This window comes from Stegodyphus dumicola, chromosome 7 (assembly GCF_044657685.1).
Source record: "Stegodyphus dumicola isolate Sdum_Otavi_A_Nest chromosome 7, ASM4465768v1".
Classification (NCBI taxonomy): Eukaryota; Metazoa; Arthropoda; class Arachnida; order Araneae; family Eresidae; genus Stegodyphus; species Stegodyphus dumicola.
In genome coordinates, this window is record NC_140774.1 from 32,506,003 (window position 1) to 32,529,863 (window position 23,861).

The 23,861-nt window shown below is 32.4% G+C and overlaps 1 protein-coding gene across 3 annotated transcripts in view; it reads left to right on the forward strand.

The window, feature by feature from the left end:
- The window catches only part of sli (slit guidance ligand), a 561,787-nt gene that overhangs the window by 509,344 nt on the left and 28,582 nt on the right, over positions 1-23,861 (forward strand). For 2 of the 3 annotated variants that reach the window (XM_085820062.1, XM_085820063.1), the window contains exons 18-23: positions 7,280-7,351; positions 8,239-8,310; positions 9,508-9,579; positions 11,034-11,105; positions 17,040-17,203; positions 20,129-20,273. In XM_085820062.1, the coding sequence (XP_085676188.1) occupies positions 7,280-7,351; positions 8,239-8,310; positions 9,508-9,579; positions 11,034-11,105; positions 17,040-17,203; positions 20,129-20,273 (597 nt within the window). The remainder of the gene's footprint in view (positions 1-7,279; positions 7,352-8,238; positions 8,311-9,507; positions 9,580-11,033; positions 11,106-17,039; positions 17,204-20,128; positions 20,274-23,861) is intronic. The other variant, XM_085820064.1, reaches the window with a different exon arrangement.

A 23,861-nucleotide genomic window follows, 5' to 3' on the forward strand; every position in this document is an offset into this window, starting at 1 on the left:
AAGAGCACGGAAAACATAGGAATAAAATGAAGCTAACTTTTCTTTAGTCGGATGACATGATTTAAAGTGTGGTGCAAGGCAAACCGATGAAGGTTTACGGTAAACTGTAGTACTGAAGTTGGATGTCTTACGTGTGACCAGAATGTCGAGAAACGGAAGAGAATTGCAAGTCTCAAGTTCAAAAGTGAACTGAATAGCAGGATCAATAGAATTCATTGTTGAAAGAACTTTATTTAAATCATCTTTATTACCTTCAAACAGGGTAAAAGTATCGTCTACGTAGCGGAACCATGCCGGGAAGTTTAAAGTTTCAAACAATTTTGATTCATAATAATGCATGTAGATATCAGCCAGGATGGGACTGAGGGGGCTTCCCATGGCTAATCCCTCAGTTTGCTTGTAATATTTATTTTGGAAAACAAAATGTGTTTGTTTCAAACAGAGTTGAGTGAGAGAAATTAGCTCATCAATTTCGATGCAAGAGAAATGAAATTCGCGAAGTCTGGTTTCTAGACATCTTAATGCACCCTCCACTGGAACATTGGTGAATAATGATTTTACATCAAAAGAAACCATGAGTAAATTACTAGGAGAAATGTTTTTAACCTTTTTTACAAACTCTATTGAATTTTTTATGGTGTAAATGTTATTGTCTAAGAGAGTGGAAAATCTAGAAACTAAATATTTAGCTAAAGGATACGAGGCAGTACCTAAATTTGATACAATAGGGCGGAAAGGAATACCATTTTTATGAATTTTGGGAAGAGCATATAATCTGGCACAATTCGCAACAGATGGGATAAGCGAATGTTTTAAGTTGCTTGAAATGATTTGCGAAGATTTGATCGCAGTTTTTATTTTGGATAAGTCCGAAGGTGAAGGATCTTTAGGGATCGGATTATATGGTCCTTCGTTTAAGAGTTTAGTGACACCATCGATGTAAGTGTTCTTATCCATGACGACTATCTGGCCACCTTTGTCAGCCTTTGAAATGATAATATCCGGGTTAGAATGAATTTCGCGCATTGTAGCTCTTTCTCTCGCAGTTAGATTTGGTTTCAAAGGTTTATTATTGAATTTCACATTATGAGCGATAAGATGCATAATCATTTCTTTCTGTGAATCTGAAACTTTACTGAACTTGAAAGCTTTTTCGATAGGAGCCAAAATCTTTGGAATCGAGGGTTTACAGGTTTGTGAGAAGTTAAAATTATATTTTAGAATTCTCTCTTGTTCTTCTGAAAGACTAACATTAGAAATATTAACTAGTGGCTTGATGTTTACAATGGGAAGATTTTTTGAACTACTTGAACTGGAAGACCGTAAAAGAAGTTTTTCGAATTTAACTGCAAGGGTGTTTTTATGAAGGTTAACTGCATTCTCCGTTCTAGACCAAGACTTTTGTTCAAGGGCAGTGAATTTTGGATATGATTTAGAGAGTTCCAGATGAAGCTTATAGAGTTCATGTTCAATTTTGGACAATTGTTGACGTGTATCCCTTATCACGGACCGAAGTAAGGCAAGCTTGCAATTTAACAGAATTCTTGAAACGCGACTAGAAGGTTTTTGATTAGATTTGATTTGAATAAAATTAGGGATCAATTTTTTACATTTACATTTAAGTAAAAAGTCAAGATTATTCAGGAATTTTTGCCGTTTCAGGCGTAATTTAGTGAAACGATTAACGGATGAAGGCATGATAAACAATGTAGAAAATCAAACCAAATTAACTGAGCAATAATAAAGTACACACAAAACAGCAGAAAAATCCCTCACTGAAATGAATAGAAAACAAAACGTTTGTAAGCAAAATGCATGAAATCAGATAAGCAAAGCACAATATCCAAAAGTCCTGTGAATATTTTGTAGGTATAACGCTGATTTTTGTTGTTTGACTTCTGAATTAGTATTTATTCGGCGTGTTATTGTGTCTTAATTATAGAAGCCCCAAACAGGCTTACATTTTGCTTTCTTTTTTGCACGTGGTGTGGCCGCCATTTTGTGATTGTAGGAGTTTCGGTGAGTACAATTTTGCAATTTTCAAGTGTTTATGTTTTGTACATTTGGATATTGTGCTTTGCTTGTCTGATTTCATGCATTTTGCTTACAAACGTTTTGTTTTCTATTCATTTCAGTGAGGGATTTTTCTGCTGTTTTGTGTGTACTTTATTATTGCTCAGTTAATTTGGTTTGATTTTCTGCATTGTTTATCATGCCTTCATCCGTTAATCGTTTCACTAAATTACGCCTGAAACGGCAAAAATTCCTGAATCATCTTGACTTTTTACTTAAATGTAAATGTAAAAAATTGATCCCTAATTTTATTCAAATCAAATCTAATCAAAAACCTTCGAGTCGCGTTTCAAGAATTCTGTTAAATTGCAAACTTGCCTTACTTCGGTCCGTGATAAGGGATACACGTCAACAATTGTCCAAAATTGAACATGAACTCTATAAGCTTCATCTGGAACTCTCTAAATCATATCCAAAATTCACTGCCCTTGAACAAAAGTCTTGGTCTAGAACGGAGAATGCAGTTAACCTTCATAAAAACACCCTTGCAGTTAAATTCGAAAAACTTCTTTTACGGTCTTCCAGTTCAAGTAGTTCAAAAAATCTTCCCATTGTAAACATCAAGCCAATAGTTAATATTTCTAATGTTAGTCTTTCAGAAGAACAAGAGAGAATTCTAAAATATAATTTTAACTTCTCACAAACCTGTAAACCCTCGATTCCAAAGATTTTGGCTCCTATCGAAAAAGCTTTCAAGTTCAGTAAAGTTTCAGATTCACAGAAAGAAATGATTATGCATCTTATCGCTCATAATGTGAAATTCAATAATAAACCTTTGAAACCAAATCTAACTGCGAGAGAAAGAGCTACAATGCGCGAAATTCATTCTAACCCGGATATTATCATTTCAAAGGCTGACAAAGGTGGCCAGATAGTCGTCATGGATAAGAACACTTACATCGATGGTGTCACTAAACTCTTAAACGAAGGACCATATAATCCGATCCCTAAAGATCCTTCACCTTCGGACTTATCCAAAATAAAAACTGCGATCAAATCTTCGCAAATCATTTCAAGCAACTTAAAACATTCGCTTATCCCATCTGTTGCGAATTGTGCCAGATTATATGCTCTTCCCAAAATTCATAAAAATGGTATTCCTTTCCGCCCTATTGTATCAAATTTAGGTACTGCCTCGTATCCTTTAGCTAAATATTTAGTTTCTAGATTTTCCACTCTCTTAGACAATAACATTTACACCATAAAAAATTCAATAGAGTTTGTAAAAAAGGTTAAAAACATTTCTCCTAGTAATTTACTCATGGTTTCTTTTGATGTAAAATCATTATTCACCAATGTTCCAGTGGAGGGTGCATTAAGATGTCTAGAAACCAGACTTCGCGAATTTCATTTCTCTTGCATCGAAATTGATGAGCTAATTTCTCTCACTCAACTCTGTTTGAAACAAACACATTTTGTTTTCCAAAATAAATATTACAAGCAAACTGAGGGATTAGCCATGGGAAGCCCCCTCAGTCCCATCCTGGCTGATATCTACATGCATTATTATGAATCAAAATTGTTTGAAACTTTAAACTTCCCGGCATGGTTCCGCTACGTAGACGATACTTTTACCCTGTTTGAAGGTAATAAAGATGATTTAAATAAAGTTCTTTCAACAATGAATTCTATTGATCCTGCTATTCAGTTCACTTTTGAACTTGAGACTTGCAATTCTCTTCCGTTTCTCGACATTCTGGTCACACGTAAGACATCCAACTTCAGTACTACAGTTTACCGTAAACCTTCATCGGTTTGCCTTGCACCACACTTTAAATCATGTCATCCGACTAAAGAAAAGTTAGCTTCATTTTATTCCTATGTTTTCCGTGCTCTTCAAGTTTGCTCCTCCAAACTAGCCCTTGATGAAGAACTAAATTATTTAAAAGCAATAGCTATTGACAGGGGCTTTTCACCCAACATTATTAATCAAGCAGTTAAAAAATTCTCATCTCAACACACTAAAAGCCACACTCTTATTTTAGGAGATTATAAAAATTCTGTTGTCATTCCCTTCTTTCCATCAATTAGCTATAAAGTTGCACATATTTTGCAGAAGTTTAACTTTCGGGTTGTTTATTCTCCCATCAATAAAATTCCAACTTCTATACTCAAGGACCCCATTCCGGATATGAATTCCTGGGGTATTTATAGGATTCCTTGCCAGTGTGGTTTAATTTACATTGGCCAAACTAGGAGAGCCTTAAAATTTCGCGTCAAAGAACATGAGGCATATGTTAGAAAAAAGGAAACACAGAAGTCTTCTGTTGCTCAACATTGTTGGTCCGAAAATCACACTTTCAATTTTTCTGCTGCCAAAATTATTCAAAAAACATCTTCCATTGGAGAACTGGATTTTCTAGAGGCATTTCACATTCATAAAAATCTTTCTGTTCTAGTTAACGATCCTAATTCCAATCCAAATTTGCCTTCGGCTTTTAGAGAAATTATGTTTTAGTTCTGGTTTCGCCAACAGATGGCGCCACTTGCTTATTCTTGTCCAGGCTTTCTTATCTTATCTAATCATTATTTCCTATCTTGTTCATTTGCGGTTTTGCAGCTGAAGATGATGGTTCGGTAAAACCATCGAAACTAGTCCTGTGAAAATTTTGTAGGTATAACGCTGATTTTTGTTGTTTGACTTCTGAATTAGTATTTATTCGGCGTGTTATTGTGTCTTAATTACTTTTAGATGTTTCAAAACCTTTTGTATTTTCTTGAACAATAAATGTCCTTTATTCTGATATCTGAATAATGTGGCAAAAATATTTTTTCTCCACCTTCACTTAATGTTATGCTATACTGCAGTTTGAGATCCGTCCTTAGCAATTGTCCAAGTAGTAGGACTTGCCAATAAATATTTGATGCTGAGAATGGTCACCTTTTACATCAAAGCTTACTTAAATGTTTTTCTCCAAATTCTGGAATATTTTTCTTCAGATGCTGGCGTTTAATAGTTTGAATTTCTTTGAGTGTAGGGTCCTTGAGATCTAGTAGTCCGTTCTTCTTCTTCGATTATAAGGTCTTGTTTCACATCGCTGAAAATATAAACAAAACATTTCATGTCATTTTCTCAGTAACATAACTTTTTATGCACAATAGTTTAGGGTCACCATCGAAATAATCACACGGACTGGAAATGGAAAGTAGTACTGGAAAAGCTTATTTTTGTAATAAATTAAATTTGTGTTAACTAAATATATTTTAGTGGGGCAAGCGAAAACATTATGTAATTTGGTATTTCGGTTGTTGAAAATCTTTTGTGGAACTGATTTTTTGTTTGATGTTGTAATTACTGTATGACCTACTAAAGATATAGTAATATTACCATTTCTATATATAGCGCAGGGAATTTTTAAAGCTTAATCTTGTCTATTTATATACCATATTCTGGCATGTAGCCAGGGGGTGTACCTTATGCGCCCGCGTACCCACGACCGCGTTGCTAAATTACTTTTAAAATATAGCGATTTTAAAAAAAATTCTGATAGATAAAAGTTATAATATTTTTATTTATTTGTTTTATTAAAAACATATTTTAAACTTTGGCATAAATCAAAGAAAATAGTTTCGGCGCAATTTCCTCTAATTAGCGTAAATTTCCGTAAAGTTCAATGGCTTTGCTCTTAGTTATAAAGTCTGAAATATAAGAACTAAGATCAAAAAGGCATAACTCCTATGCGACCATAGAAAACCGAAGTTGTAGAGGCAAAAAGAACTTATTTTTGCTTCTTTAAAAAGCCCACGACGCTTCAAGTTGAAACTGAGGGCAGATTATATGCCTGATGATTATACGATTGCAATGTGAGACGATTCTGCGTTTTGAATGTGTTTTTCAAGAAAAAAAAGACCTTCTACAGGGTGGGCCAAATAAGATCTATTAAAGTTAAACACGGGTAACTCTTGTAATAATCATTTATTTTGATTAATTTTTATACATTAAATATATTTTATGGGAATTATGTATGAAATAAGACATCAGACAAATATCCACCATTTTTCTCGATACAGAGTTTGGCTCTTTTTAATGCGTTTTCCATTACACCACGTAATGTTTCTGGTTGAAGACTCAGTATTTCGTCTCGAAAATTCTGCTTCAGCTATCTTAGTCTCTGGTTTATTAACGTACACTTTGTCTTTTAAATATTCCCATAAAAAACGGATTCTGCTCCGCCATTGGCCGCAAAATGTTTTCAATCATTGTTCTGTAAAAATCTCCGAAAATTGTTTTCGGCGTTCCATCTTCATTCTCGAAGAAATATGGACCGATAATTCTATTGACCATAACACCGCACCAAACAGTCGAATTAAAATATTGCCGATATTTACGCTGTGTCATAATAATTGATTATGACACAGCGTAATTAAAATTTAATATTGGTATTATTACACTCGAATTAAAATATTGCCGATATTTACGCTGTGTCATAATAATTGATCGTTGACAAGAATAGAAAAACTCGATAATTTTAACGCGTTGTTTTGTACTGTATGGTTCTATAATAAATTTCCAAGAATTCAGTTATAACCTACAAAAAGAAAATAATAATTATTTCAAAAAATAAAAAAGTTATTTGTGTTTCACATTGGTAGGTCTTATTTGGTCCACCCTGTAGAAGAGAATTTCATTTTTATTATCCAAATGTATATTGAAAGAGTTTTAAAAAAAAAGAATTTGATGGCTTAAAAATATAGTTAAGTAAACGTACTAAAAGTCATGCAATAAGTGTGAAATTCTCTTAAATAATGGGTTATATTAAGCTGCTTTTATACGGCAAGTATGCTTTTCAGAAGGATACTTTAAGAGAATAGAATTTTATACTGGGCCAGTGTGGTATTTTTAAATGAGAGATAATTTGTTGCTTTAATTTTGAGTTATTTTTTTAAATGCTTAAACATTAAAAAAAATACATTTAATATTTTATTTTATTGATAACTGCGCATTTTGAAATTATTGAGGTTCTCGAGATTTTAAGAATAATACCCTGTGCCACATTACTTTTCCATTTATTTGTGTACCAGTAAGCATTTGTGAGATTTGTCAGTAAGTGTAGATCCTATAAGATTTATTTGTCAGTAAGTATTATTGTGATTTATCAGTAAGTATAGATCTTAACATTTGTTGTCGCTTTATGAGAAAAACAAATATGTTGAAAATTTGATAATTTACCTTTAAAACATTTCCTGTGTTTTTGGTGTATTTTAGAGATTTAAGTAACAATGAAATATCTGAAATAGAAGATGGAGCTTTCCAAGGAGCTAATCAACTTGCTGATCTGTGAGTTAAATTCATTTCAGACAATTTGTTCTCTTTTATTTCTTTTGATTACTTTGTACATTTCATGAGATCTGATTTCTAAAGTAATGTAAAAGCAACAACGATAATGCACTATGCTCTTATCATTGGAACTATAGACAGCATCAGTGTCGTTTGAGGATTTTCGAGCTTGGTAAAGCGTTATTTCCATAAAGGCTTTCACTGGATATTGGCTCAAACTTACAGAGAACTGAATGTTCACGCGCTGTTGAATAAGGGCCATTATTCATAAACTGCAATCAATTCCTAAGTTACAGAAAGGAACATGTGACATAACTGAATGAAACGGTTTCTCAGCTCTTGAGAACTAAGCTGTTACTTAGCAGACGAACACCAATGGGTTTACCGCAAGCGCGCGCACACGCCTACACTCACACAAAAAAAGTGTGTAGTATATTATAACTACCTTAAAAATATTCGCTGGAGGAAGCAATCAAGAAAGGAACGCGTTCATTTATTTCTTAATTGTTGTGTAAATGAAGTCTACAATTTTTCATGCAGTCTGAAGAACTGAACTCTTGAATAGTTATAAATAAATTTCATAATTTTATTTCAGTTCTTTTATTTTTTAAACTGTTTAGAAGTCAAATAAAACTCGGGTAGTTTCTAAAATATTTTACTAGTTTAACATTCAGTTAAGCTTGCAAAATGTTTACTTGTAAAATAAAAACGTCATGTTGCTAGTTGACATAGCTTCTGCTAATCCAGCATAAAATTTTTTATGTCGATAGTGATACGCTTTCTTTTAATAAAAACAGGTCAGTTTGATAAATTCATTTCTTCACTGCGAAAACTTTTCTTGCTTATGTCAACAACAATTCTTTCAAGAACTTAGTTATCTTTTTCAGCCTTCTTACGGAAAACAAACTCAAAGACGTCACATCCAAAATGTTTTCCGGGATACCTAGCCTGAAAACATTGTAAGTATTGTATTATTTTTTTCTCTTTTACTGCCAAAGAAATAAAAAATTACCCTTCTTTCATCTGCTTAATCTGAGGGTTGCGTGTGTAAAATATTCTTGGGGGCTGTGTGTAAAATACTCGGCTTATATTTATGGGAGTGTCTTGTGCGTGCTAGTCGACGAGCACGCCACTTTGTTTCGGTTTCTCATTTTCTGTCCTTTTACTTTATACAAATGTTTAGTGCTTTGGCGATCTGATAATTTGAAAGTTGTCATTGTTTTTGTAAATATTCGTGAAGTAACTGGAGACCGTTTCCCAAACTCTCTTTCCAAACAAAAAATTATTCCAAAAGTTATTTATAAATATTGAAATTTTTTGGAAATGTCATAAAACAATAAATAAATAATTAATAGTTATTAAATAAGTTAAATAATTAAGAGATAATTAAGTTTCTTAGGGTATTAAAAGACAAGCAAAAGGAGAACACTTTTTGTACCTAAATATGTTAAACAGATAAAGAAGCTGAAGTTTATAATCAGTTGTCCTGAAGAAGTCGAATAAAATTAAAATACTATAAAATCTGCTTACGTCTTCTATGCGTAATGAATTTCTCATAATGTAAAAAAATGCCTGCTTTTAATTTTTTTGTTTTGTTTGTTTTTTATTACGAATTAATTTTTTTTCTCTTAGTGTATTTCTGATTAAAAAAGTGTACAGGTATGTGTCAGTCAGTGTCTTTGAAGAGGTTAGTAAATAATATCTATGATTCCCTGCAATAATTAAAACAAAATATATTTTAGATTGAGTATAAATATATAACTGACATTTACAATTAAGAATTAAATCAACCATTACTTTAAAAACATCGTCCATTGCTTTTTTTAAATCAGTTATTGATTTGGCTTTATTTTGAATCACTTCATCTCCCACCCTGCATTTTTTATATTTTAAAATCAGTTTTGTATAACAGCCGAAAAGCTTAGCTGTTAAAATTGCCTCCCCCCTCCTGAAAACAAGCTTTTATACGCAAGAATTAATCTTGAAAGAAAAGAAAAAAATTAAATATTGAAATATGAGAAATATGTAAAATTTCTTTGAAACCTATTTTTTGAAAACATTTAAAAATTGTTAAGTGTTTTTTGTATGTTCGGTTTTTTTTCCCAGTACTTTTCATGATATCTGATTCTGTACTTAATCATTTTTTTTTCCACTAGGATGCTACGAACCAACCTCCTCACTTGCATTTCCAACGATACATTCAGCGGACTGGAGTCTCTGCAATTACTGTAAGTGCAGCCTCTAATCATGATTAAAGTCCAGAGCTCCGATGACGCGATGAGACCGCAAATCACTCTGATTAGCCAATGTTCCACTAATTACTCTCCATAATGGAACATAAGGTCGCTTCTTCATTGAGATTGAAAGGCTTTGCGCCGAAGTTAGACGTGGGGGCGTTTTGCGTGTCTCCGCTTTCCCCCTTCTTGTCTCCCTCCCTTGAAAGATGGAGAGGAAGAGTTTCTTATCACTTATGGGTTTTCTGTTTTCTCTGAGCTGAAGAGTTAGCTTTGTTGTTCACAAAGGAGATTGTCTGGTCATTGTTGATTGTTTTTGACATAGAGACATGGTTTGTACTGTCCACTCAACCTTGGACTGTACGAAATCATATGCAATTATTTGAGATGTAATAAGAGAATTAGTGATTGTATTCACAGTCAGTTTTAACATGAGTTGTTCTTATAAAGAGGACACGTTAGTTTTATCAGTCATTTATCAGTTTAATGCAGGCGATTGGGTATAGTTATTGGGAGTATTATTAACTGCCAAAAATAATGCTGCTTAAAATTCGTAAATTGAAACAATATAATGTTATTACCTTATATTAAACTAAGGTTTCTAATTGTGGATTTCCATACTTAAATGCTTCAAGGAATTGAGTTGGGAATATTTAATTTTGATTGCTTGAAGATACGCAATTTATTTGAGTCTTTGTAATGCAAAATTTATTTTTATCGTGTTTATTATTACAAAAGTAGCGGTATAGTAGAATTTCGATAAGCCGAACCGAATTCTAAATTGTGAACTTTTAACAACTAATCGATATTTTAACCTGGTTCCTTCAGTTACGTCGTACTGGAACTCGACTTTTATATGTTCTCGCTTAGTAAATCCGATATATTAATAATCCGATAAAATTCGATTTATCTTTTTCCTCACGTTATAAATCATATTTTTTTCTTTTATTTAGCAAATTCTATAAACCTTTCTTTAATAAGTTACTAACATTTTTTTTAACAATTTAGTTACTTAGGAATATTCAAATCTTTTCAAAACTGTATTATGAATAAAAGTCTTGAGAGATATTTTGCTCCATGTGTATTCATCTGCTAATGGCACTGTTTCTTAGAAGATTTTAAACAACATATTTTAGGTTGTATAATGTCTGTAATGTAAAATTATATGTAAATGGAGCTCTTAACTATATGAGCATAATATTTGTGTCCCGAAGATATATTTATTGTAATATTTATTATTGAATATGTTGCTTCTCATTTCGGACGTTATTGAAGATATCCTAGCCTAATATTCTTTCCTGTAATAGTACCAACTGTATTATAAAAGTATAGAAAATATAAATTAGTTCACTTAACGTATTTTTTTAACTAAATATTGTGATTTTTATGAGGTTCAGTTTTAAATGTTTTATGCAGGAATTTCTAATTAAAGTTTTATTAATTTCCAGCTCACTTTATGATAACAGAATCACACACATAATGCCTGGATCGTTTGATAAAATGCCAGCATTGACAACTTTGTAAGTATTTTTTCGTTATAATAGTAATAAATCTCTTATTTTCTTTTCAAATCTAGTTTGCATGATATAGCTAAAAATTTCTGTTATTATGTAAGTAATATGTAAGTAAATATGGTACAGCGTCTTTAACCAGTAATTCTAAACGCGGGAAAAGCAGTTTTTATTTTTATCTTTTAGTTTCATACCAGAGAGTTTTAGTATTCTTTTCAGCTTAGTACCGCTGTACAGTCAAGCAGTGGTATAGTGAGGTGCGACATCACAAAACATGATGTCACATAATTTTTTTTTTAAATCACTGATGTCAAATGTGGCTATTTGAATAGCTTTCCTTTTATCAAGTATTTTTACTGTTTATGTTTGGTCAAACAGTTATCAATACTTGTGATTTTAACAAGATCTGAAAATCACATTTTGATCTTCAAGATAAAATAAGTAAGTAAAATGAAATGAAAGTGAAAATAATTTAATATCAATAGGTGTTGCTAGTCATTGAAAGAAAGAAATTCATGTTAGGATTGGGGTGGATCTCTTTTTCCATCAGTAGTATGCCTACCCTTCGAGTATAAAACAAAATTTATGTAAAGGTATGTTGTCAAATGAACCACGAATTCCATAAAGCATGATTCTTTCTAGCAGGCATTCTCACATTTTTTCAGTAAATTTTCTAACTTTTAAGTATTTTAATCTTAAATTTTAATCATTTTGATTATATGTAATATTGCGCTCATTTAAAGAGCATTTTTAAAAAGTGTAAGTCCTTACCAAGAAGCAATATCGATAGGGTTTTAGAAGGTTTGTTTTCAGGGGCAACTGATTCTTTCTTCAATAAGAATGTACATTAAAGCATTTTTTCCTAAAATAAACCCGTCTCGTCTACATTAAATATTTGGCTAAGACAATATTCTCCATCTGCAATTCTGGACTATGAGGAAGTATCTTCTTTCGCAGCAGTTTTATCTGAATTAGCCAATTCTCCGGTTAATTTAATATTTCATTTTAAATCTGTCGAAGCAGCCTTTACCTGCTTGAAACTCTATGTTAGAATCTTCCTTTTATCAGACTTCATGCAAACTAAGAGGGTTACTTTGAGTAAATGAAAAACTCAGAAGGTATTGTTTTCATGTTGATCATCAATCTATAATGAAAAATATTTTTCCATTTCATCCAGCTTTATGTGGTGTCTTTGAAAAAACAATATTTGGAGATATATTTCCAGAATTTTGAACATGTTCCTAAATTTCATTCTTGCTTTTCAAAATCAAACATATTGTAGACCTGTTCGTATAGTACCAATGGGCGATTGAAGCAAAATATTCACCCCTTTCAGAACGTCTAGTTGTTTCCATCTCTGTGTCAGCAGTATGATTGATGTTCATTGATGTCTTTAATTTCTTTTTGTTCGCTTCAACATTGCAGTTTCCCCGTTTCTCACTCATGTTCATAAATTTATTAGCGGATGTACCCGATGCCAGTTAAGTTAGATTGAGAGTAATGCTTGTAACAACAGAGAGAATGATACCGCTGTAATCCTTCTCTAATAACGATGCAAAAAAAATACGATTCATAATCATACATTTTTCAGTCTGATGCGATATGGAACCCACATAAAAAATTTCGATAGAAAATAAGCTAATTCTTTCTCATTATATCAACAACAATGGCACACAGTTTTTAATGATTTTCGTCTTTCTAATCAAATGGTTATAAAAGCTCAAGTTCCAAGCAATATTTCACCTATGTTTAATTTTAGTCTATTAAATGTGGCAAAAAAATTGATCATAATTGATCAGAAATCAATAACGCGAATAAACAAACACACAAACAGACATTCTTCTTTGTATGTATAGGTTTTGTAAAACTTACAAATTTTTGATTAACAAACTCTACAATTTGAAAGGGAGCAGTAGCAACACGTTTCGAGATAAAGCATTTTTATCTACAACGCATGAGACTTGCTACTCGAAAAAATGAGTGCTAAAATTAGCACTTTCAGAGTTTTTAATTAATATTTCGGCTCATTAAAGTCGTATGAAGATGGGAACAGTCGAAATGGCTTCCCACGGATTTTTGGAATCGGAAGTAATATATTTAATGTTTGGCAATGTTATTTTTATTTCATCGTTAAAGTTAGAAATTCTTTAGTAACAAACTCTAGGATTTGAAAATGAGCAGTGGCAACAACTTTCGAAATAAAGCAGATTTTCATCTCCAGCTTGCTTGACTGTTGCCACTCGTAAAAATGAGGGCGAAAATTATCGTTTTTCCCAGTTTTTAATTAATATCTCTAATTTTAACTTTTTTTTTAAAGTGGACATCGACCTTTTTCAGAACCCAAAAAAGAACTGTAGAAAATGATTGACGATGGCTATAATAGTGACAGTTATTAGCGAACAAACACACACACAGACTTTCTTCTTTATATATATATAGATAAGGGCGATAGATTTAAATATAAATTAATAAATTGCAAAAACACACAACGTATTTGACACGTGCACTTACGCAAGGTTAATCTGTAAAATGCATTCGGCCAACGCGTCTCGGAACTGTAGTGACGTCTCAACGATTCCGAAAAAATCCACTACTCCAACGAGTGTGAGCAGTGTGAATAAACGCTAGCTACCGCGCTTCATGGGAGGGACTTCAGCAAGTGGTTTTTCAAATACCAACAAAAAATATGCGAAATAGCGAATTATGGGGAAAATCGAGGTTCGTCTGTATATAGGCATAACTATAATAGTAATCCGCCTATGCTCAGAACACTAGATATGCTATAAAGCATGTGCTTCCATCGAGAAATATAGGTCTTTATTTTTAGCATCTTTAATTTGGAAATAAAGTTGTGAAATATGTTTATTGTTCAGGTAAAAAGACTGACCAGAAGTAACATTAGCGAAAGAATGTTTCACATCTGTCTAAAGCTTTATTTAAAAATACATGTTAGTCATTTGAAACAGTATACATGTCAGTCATTGATGAACAATAAAAACAGATCGTTTATGCCTGTTTTTGGCATAAACGATCGAGATTTCTCGTCTCAGAATAAGTATATATTAATTAATTCATTGCTTTTACAACATAGTATTTGTAATAAGTAAAAATCTATGCAAAGCGTTAATATTGTAAGAATATTTGATTAATCACTGATACTTTGTTTTTTGCCTCGCATTCCTTGAAATTTTGTTTTTCGTTTTTATTTCCGTATGAAACTGAGTTTATAAAATGCTATTTTAAATCTTAATTTAAAAAATTTATCAGGGAAGGGTATTGTCCTTCTTCCATCTCGTCCTAGCAAACAATAAGTTCACCATAAAAGATCTTCACTGAAGCAACATTGCACATTGCGACGGCCCTGCTCGCATGATATACTAAAAAAGGACCTTTTTGGCCCGTTGTTAAGAGTATTTGCCCACACTGCCATAGAATATAAAAATGATATAAATAAACATATGCTATTTAAATCAATATGTTTCTAAAACTGTGATATGTTTAGTTTTATCGAAAAATGATTTGTGCTCAGTTTTAATGTGATGCCTGAGTGTGTGTACATGTGATAATAACATGTTATGTCTGATACATTTTGTTTTTCAGAACCGAAAACATAATTAATACTATTGAAATATATGTGCGTCTGTCTGTTTGTTTGTAACATCGTCTTTCCGGAACGGCATGGAGTTGTGTTTCGAGAGAGGTACCCGCGAATTTCAAAAAAATCGTGGAAAGTCGTTTCGACACATTTCTTCTTCGTATGATTTTAATCAGCCGAGATATTAATTAAAAACTCTGAAAATGCAAATTTTCGACCCTGTAAGGTTGCTTTTTCCACTGAACTTTATTGCTGTTTGACATGCTAAGCGCGTACGAGGTGGAATTTTAAAATTGCCATTCGTCTTTTTTAAACAGAGTAAAATTTTTTATGGAATCAAGTGCCCGTTTGTTCCTTCGTCCCTTTTTCTCTGTTTTTAGACTGTGATGTTTATTATCATATTTTCTTAAAAAAGCTGAAGTTAGTCAAGCCCAATAGTTTGAGCATATAGAACTTACTTTACTGATATTAAGAAAAAAAAAATCTGGTGTATTTAGAGCTGATTTCATTCATACTGAAAAGTTTTTATACATTTTCTTTTCGGGTGTACATAAGTACTTATAAATTTTTTCTTTGGCCTAAATCTGGTGGGCTTGCCCGCTAGTAACTATGAATAAAACATTGCATTTATTTATTTACCCACCGGCGGTTAAACGGTGTAAAATCGCTAAACACTAGTAACCGGATGGGAATTTTCACTGTTTCCCCAAACCAAATGTTTATTTTCTTCCAGATCTCAAAATATATATTTGTTTCGATAATTACACTTTGATAGTGTTCAAATTTATTTTTAATACATTCGATGCATTAAAAGTTTTAGTTTTTGTAAATAAAACTAATTAGCTAATTCTCTAAACGTTTAATCACGGATGATTGTCCACAGTTATTCGATTCACATTCATGTTCCGTAATATATCATCATGATATCTGTCATTACCTCAGTATCTTTTCAAAATTATCAGAGGTCGGTACGTCATATTCAAACAGTCGACTCGTTATAAAAATGAATAACTGCTTCCGGGAGTGAATAATTGCAGGAGAAACTCTGCGGCTTTTTGCTCATTACAATAATATAATCTTGTTATGTGCGTTTTCTTTATTATAACTCGTTGAAATAATTTTAACCCTTTTAAATGCATGTAATTGGATACATACTGTTTACGTAATATAGTTTTGAATTCAGTGTGGTGACACCACTAACGCTGTAACGGTCATTATTGTGAGTTGAGTAGGCTGTGGACATCATTTGTGTCTACAAATTTTTTATTTTGTGTTTGTTGTTATTTTGATATATTCAAAGTTTTAAAATTGTTTAAACAAGTTTATAAGGTATGTATTATTGCATAAAATCGTTATTACATTACACATTTGTCTATCATAATTTTTTTGTATAAAGCTAATAATAATTTTTGAAAAATTGGAATAAAAACTTAGTTTAGACTTTTTTAGTATTTTTCAATTTTATACGATATCAATTCTAATATATTTTTGACTTTAAGAATAAAAATTCATACATTAAAGGGTTAAGCGCAAAATCATATAACAGCGTCAGAGGGAAATAAAGATCGAAATAAGCATGCCTGCATGTATATTTTGCTATTTCATTCTTAACTCTTTTGAAGTTCTCTTTTATTATTCTAAGGATTATTTTGACTTTTCTGAAAGTGCTGAAGTATGTTAATTATGGGCTTTATTTTCAGAAATTTGCAATGACTCTAACCATAGGAATTTTTCCCCTTGCAACTTTCACTTTTTATAGTCCTTAATTAAAACATTTTCTAAATGCAGCGTTTGCCATTTTGCACTTAGAAAATGAACGTTTGAACTTACGAACGCTTATGAATGTTTGACGAGCGTTTTTGAATATGAACGTTTCATGAACGTTTATGAACTTTTTATGAACATTTATGAATGTTTTATGAACGTTTATGAATGTTTGATGATTATGAATGTTTTATGAACGTTTTATGTTATGAAAATGAACGTTTGATGTTATGAAAATGAACGTTTGAACTAACTAAATGAATTTAACGTTTGACATTTTGAAATCCAAATAATGAAATTAATTTATATGAATGAAGTTGCTTTACGCTTTTAAACAATGAAGTTTGAAAGTACTTCACTCAATACCGAAATTTTTTTCATTGCGTTTTCAACGCAACATAAAACGTTTACAGAATATTTTTGGAGGATTATTTCCTTTTTTGCATTTCTTAACCTCATTTATATCTTTTTAATTCCCTTTCCCGTAACCGTCTTTCAAAATATTCATGCTAGTTTAATAAATATCTTTCTGATTTAAAGAATTCATCGCAACAAATTGTTAAATTTCTTGTATTTATTCACAGGAATCTTCTAGCCAATCCTTTGAAGTGCTCTTGTCGTTTAAGATGGTTGAGCGAATGGTTGAAGAAATCCAATGCTGTAACAGGAAATCCACGTTGTCAAGCCCCTATGTCCCTTAAAGATATCCCAATACAAGATGTAGACAAGAAGGATTTCAAGTGTGATGGTTCGTATACAGATAAGATAAATATTTTAATATTTATTCCAGAAAGGTTTCCTTAATTTTTTGATGAACAGATGCATAATTATTTTGTTAGTCTTTGTATTAGTTTACAAAGCTAGTTAGCTATTTTGAGTTTTTGTTAGTTCTAGGAGACGTAATATACATAACAAACGGCGGAGTAGTATAACGAAATAAATGATATCGTTCATTCTTTGTAAACATCGAATTGATATCTATTGTTGTTTACTACCTAAATTAATGGAATACTGAAAGAAGAATGCATTAATAGAAATGCAGTTATCTTATATTAGAAAATGCGAAGTGTTTCCTTATTTTTTATTTTAGTTACATTTGTGATACAAACTGATAAAAATATCTAGATGATACATGTAAAAATTGTTACTGCTTAGAATTGTCAAAAGGTTCCAAATTTGGATTTTTGCTTTTCTGACATGTTTATTCCCAAAATTTTTACGAACTCTTGTAGAGTTCCTCACGTTGTAATTCTAAGTTAATGTTGGAAGTGAAGAATCTTAAGAAATGATAAGCGAATAATCGCTTAAGTTCGGTTACAAGGAACAACGAGATAGAAGGGTAACTAACCCTTTATTATTCCAAAAAGATTTAACAAAACTCCGCCTGGGAGTGTACAAACAAAGCCGACGCTCGGGCTTGAACTTAAGAGACTAAGAATTAAACTAAAACTAAGATTAACTAGAGAAATATAGCCGAAGCTATCAAGATTCAAATCGAGTTGGCCCCTTCTGAGTACGGCCGAGCGTAATAACCGCTTGAGAGAGAGAGTGGTCCAAAAAGGCAGACGCGCGTAAATCAGAAACTCTGATTCTCTCTCACTCTGTAAGTAACTTCGTGGTTTAAATACCTCTCCTCCTCATTAAATATTCAGCGAGATTCCAAAACTACGTTCTGGCCGGAAGTAGTAAGTTGAAGTTAACAATTTGACAGGAAAGGAACTTAAAATTTAACTGTTAATAAAATTAACATAATTCTTACACTCTTAACACACAAAAAATACTAACTCAGTATTTTAGTGCACTGGATGATATCAAAATGTTTAGTTTAGTTATTCGTTGTTTTGAATGGATGGGAAATATTTGGAAAGCAGTTTAAAATGTAATGCTGAGTTTTAAAATTTTTATTTTGGAAGACTCGCAAGATGTTATTATTATTTATTTAAAACTGTGAATTTTAACATTTGATCAATAGGATATCATAAACCTTATTATTATGATCTAATTTTATGATTTTAATTCTTCGAACCGTTTTGATGGTAGTTTTAAGATATTATGAGTTGACTGAGCTTTAAGCATGAGTTTCCTACTTCAGTTATTATTTATTGTTTAGTTGTTAATAATGACATCAGCATCTTAAATAAAATAATAAAATGATTAAATATGATTCAGTTAGGGGAAGGAAAAAGAAGGGCAAAGAAAAAAAATCGTAAAATCGTGTGTGGTGTGGACTCATTCAGCTAATCAATGTGTATATTTACAAGTAATGTGTTTTAAATGAGAGTAATCAAAAACTGTCTGAAAGAGACCATTGAGTAGTGGAAAATATTTTATGTTTTCCATGCCTCCAGTGAGTTAACATCAACATTAAGCAGTCAAAGTTTAGCTCCTTGCGTTCAATGAGTTGATATCAATATTAACATGGTCCAAAAAACTATTCGAGGCACGTAGGTTAGTTATTTTCATTTCAAGCATTGATTGGCGAAGGCTTTCTAATAGTGATAGCATAAGCTAACTGAAACAAGTAAAGATTTTGAGTAAGCTGGAATTGCCCTTCATTGAGGGCTTTCTATGATCTTTCTGTACCTACATGCACCTTTGCTACATACATACCTTTAGTACCTACATGCAATTATAATAGCCCGTGTAGCCTAAATGGTCAGTTTCATTACGGGATTTAACTGCTATTCGGATATTTTACCCAATTGAATGAATAAGAGATACATTCAAGTTATTAATTAATCTTTTTCATATCAAGAATTTTTTGTATGCTAATTTTTTCTGAATTATATTCTTCAGTAATTATCAATTAATAAAGTTGTTGCTAACATTTACTATTTCCCCTACTAATCAACCATAGTTCCAAAACAGACATAAGCAGAACCTCATAGGCTGTAACAAATAAACAGGAATTAAAATCCAAATTATAGATTTATTTATAGCTTATTAGCATTCTAGCAACACACATCAAAATAGATTTTCTAGAAATGGTAAAATCTCAAGGAAGCAAACAATAAATTGCTTTCAGCTGGAATGGCAACTGAGAGACAAAACTGCTGGTATTCTTTGAAACTTCATTAACATTTAAATTAGCAATAACAATTAGCTAACGTCTAAATTAGCAATAACAGATTAGCAAATAAAGCAACAACCTTGTGTTTAGCATAGATTTTAGTCACAAACACAAGGTTGTTAATTTGTTGTTGCAAAAACAAAGGCATGTTGGAAGGAGGGAGAAAATACCTTATATACTGGCCCTTTTAAAGGGCGACTGGGAAGTAAGGGATCTGTCCGCCATCTTTAAATTTTGGTGCCACTGTAGAATTATTTGATTATTTCGAAGCAAGGAAATCGAAGAAATCCGCAGTACCCTCGCCAAGGACTTGAACCTGGACCTCTCGAAAACCCGCCTAGTGTGCTACCGTTACGCCACGAAAGCATGCTGGAAAGAGGAAGAAAATACCTTACAGCTTTATGCATAAAATTTTCCTTAAAGGTTATTTTAGTATATAATTTATTTATTATGATTGCTGATTAATAAATTGGAATAACTGAGGCTGTTTGTTATATTCGCGATTCCCCCACCCCTAAAATATGTCACTTCTGTTGAATGTGAATATTCCTTCCTCTTCGAACGCGCCCGGCTAATTTCACGATTTCTTTGTTACTTCCATAGGTGGTGATAGAGGTGAAGAAGAGGAAGGTTGCGGATCAACGCTGACCTGCCCCATGGGGTGCACGTGCACAGGAACTGTCGTCCACTGTAGTAGGAGAAAGCTCAAGTCCGCACCCAGGAACATCCCTCCCACTACAACCGAACTGTAAGTAGTCCCGCTCTATCCTGTCAACACCTTAAAGAGGATTCCTTTAAATTGTAATTATTGTTCCGTGGTGGCTGCCACAGAGCACGTTGACGCCCGTGGTGAAACCTGTAGCAAGTGGGTGGACATTGCTGTTACGCGTATCTTGAAAGTTGATTGATCTGTTAGGTTGATTAATTAGTTAGACACGCCTTCCGAAAAATGGTTTAGATAGTGAATCTGCTGAAATAAGATGAGAAACTTGAAGGACACCAAGAGAAATACTTAATGCTAAATAATTGCACCTGCAGCTTTTAGTGTTAAACTATCCTCTGCTCTAGAGCAACCAAAGAAAATCGAATGACAATTTTCTCCTTTTATTTAGAAAGCCAAAAACCGGTTTAGCAGGATGTTGTGATTGTCTACAGAGATTTGTATTATTCAATATATATATATATATATTAGTGTAAATAGTCAAATAAAAATTCTATCGTAATTCAGATGTTTCAGAACAGCCACAATGAACAAAAAGTTTGACTGACATCCATCAGGCAGGAACAAATTGATGATAACGGATACAAATGGCGATGAGAAGACCTTTCTATAGATCATCTTCGTTCTCTTTTAGCTGTGCCCTAGTCTTCTGTATCTATCACTATTAAATCACGCTCTGCTACCGTGTCTCTTTTAACGCACCATCATCATCGCCACCATATGTAAGTTTTCTAGTGTGCTCGCGGTTTTTTAATTTAGAAAGTCGAAATTGGTTTAAAAATTATTTCAGTTTAGGGGTTGTACAGTTATCATATTATTCTTCAGCTTTAGTTGACTTTTTAATGCGTTTTTGTTGTAAATAAAAGTTTTCCCCCGTGAGAGTATTCAGTCTTTCTCCCGTTTAAATTAATTTTAACGGATTCTTAGCTTCACAACATTTTGATATATGCCAAGACTAATAGTTTTTTTCCCTTCCCCTGAAATGAGAAAATATGATACATCAACTGTAATATCACCAGAATTCGAACCGCAGAACTTCAAATTTCTGACTTATACGTGCTGACCACTTATAATACGAGAAAACGCAAGAGGAAATGCGATAACTCCTTACAAGGTTTCATAGGATGTTCCTTTTACAAGTGAAGGAAATCTGTTCTGTGAAAAAGGCGTGCACATGCTTTTTAAAGAAATAACAAACTTAATTTGTAACCAAACGCAATAAACTCTATCAAACGGGAATTTAAAAATAACTTGATACTAACAAAATACTTAATATGAATCGAATTGAAATTTTTTAAAGGGTTTATTTCGAAAAGGGGTTACTGTTCTTAGAATCTGAGAAATACCGCGAAATCGAAGCAGCTGCATTAAATTAGATTTCTAGTTCATTTTTTTGAACCGTTTGACCTCTTCGCTTGTCGAAATTGAAAACACGGAGGAGAATTGGTTTATTGTGTCATAAGTAGCCACTGCTGAATTTCAACTTAGTCTTTGGCAAGAAGGCATTAATCCGCATTACAGTATCTTCTGAGAATCGAGATTTTTCAGTTAAATCGTAATTTTTCAGTTACATTTGCTTCAGCAACAATATTTATTAATTTGTAAAGTTATTTCAATCCATCGCGTTTATCTCAATTCGTAGACAGGAAACAAACATGCAGTATTTTGCGAGTTACCTTATTTTTGAAATTTTATGTATCTTTGAAAGCTAATATCAAATCTAGCAAAGCATTTCAAGACTATAGAAACATTGCATAGTATACAGAGAACTGATGTTAAAAATTTTAAAAGGCGATAAAACTTCGCGAAGGCAAAATTTTCATAATGCTGTGTGTGGTAAAATGAGAAATGTGAGCATGGAAACACGGTAAATACGAAGAACATGGCGAACGAAAAGTCGTTTCATCAAGAATAGAGTAAACCGTTGCCGAACACAGGAGGTACGTCATTGACACATTGCACATATGGCAAAACTGCATCCCGCAAAGTTAATTTTCTATGGAAAACATGAGTTTGGTATAGTTCATATTTTTAAAATTTATACAAACCTAAGTACTATTGTAATTAAAAGGGGAAAAGGAAACAGATTTTAATTGAAGGGATTACTATTACTGCTAAATAAGTAGGTACTCAATCAGTATTTGTTTAACCTCTCCTGCAACTGAAATGCAACTAAGGTGACAACCCGTGATTAGACGGGATCCTCCTTATTAGACGGGAGGGCCGCATGTTGTCCATTGAAAACCTCTTATAAGAGAAATAATACCACTCATCTTGGCCCTCGAGGCTTTGCCATAATTTCACACACACACACGTTTACATTCATGTAACGTAAAGGCTGTTAATTTTCTTAGTATCCCTGCTTTCACCATCGGCATTATTTTTTAATGTTTATAGGCTAAAATTTACCGAATTCTAGACTATAACTAAGCCAATCTAGCTGTCGTGTATATTCATTTAGATGAATCTATAAACTAATTATGCTGTATTGTCTGTTTATACCACTTAAATAGCAAAGAAATTAAAAACATATAAAAGAAAAATACTACTTTAACTTGAAAGAATAATAAGCTATTCTGATAGTTGAAAATATATCTGATGTCTGGATAACTGATTGCTTTTGCATGGTTTGTCTTTTTCCTACAATGTTGATTTTTGTGATTTTAAACATAGATCCAGATAGATAGACATACACTCAGACGTCATAATGAAATAGTTAAACCAAATTTAAGATGTGTCAAAGTACGCGTTTCCACGAATTTAAAATGCTTCGTGTCCACTTCTCTCTTTTTTTTTCCTTCTGAAGGTCAAAGAAATAAAATATTCTGTCAGTTAACTTCAACTGGAAAGTTCGGTCGTGACTGTCCGTTATTCACTCAGACTTAATAATCCCTGCTTGTCGTATCCGATCCATCAAGCATGAACAGTTCATAGTGTTTGCGTAGGAGTAAAAAATAATCTCTCTCCAAATTTCAAGCCGACGCAGCGATTTAAGTTTTCTGTTCAGGATATATGAGGTTTAGAGCAAAATAAAATATTAGAAACAATGATGTGAAGGATGTCAACACGCAGCGGGTGGTATAATGTTTGTGATATAAAATGCTAATAATAAAAATAAAAAGTGGAAATGCTGTCAAGCATAGGTATAGAGATAATAACTCATTGTCTAAAAAATATACAAATACTCGTTGGATCGTTCATCTGCATGAACGCTAATGGTTATAACTGGAGTTGCGATTCGAGGGTCTGACCCGATCCATCAAGCTGCTGTTAATATTGATATTTATTATTAGAAATGCATACAGGAATTACTTGAAATTAACTTTGAATCTGTATACTAACATTCTGATTATCTGAAATTACCTGAAAATTGCTACCAGTCACGGAATTAATAGCTAACCAGATCAATTTAGCATACTAGATCTGTATAGAAATATCCTAAAAATAACAGATTACTTGACAATTATTTACCAAACTACCTAAAAATAATTTGTCAGGTTCCCTGAAAATATTGTATGCTAACGTCCTAGAAATGACAAATTACCTGAAAATAGCCAGTAGATTACTGAAACTTGTCTGAAATTGCTCTAAAATGAATAGATACCAAACCTTTTT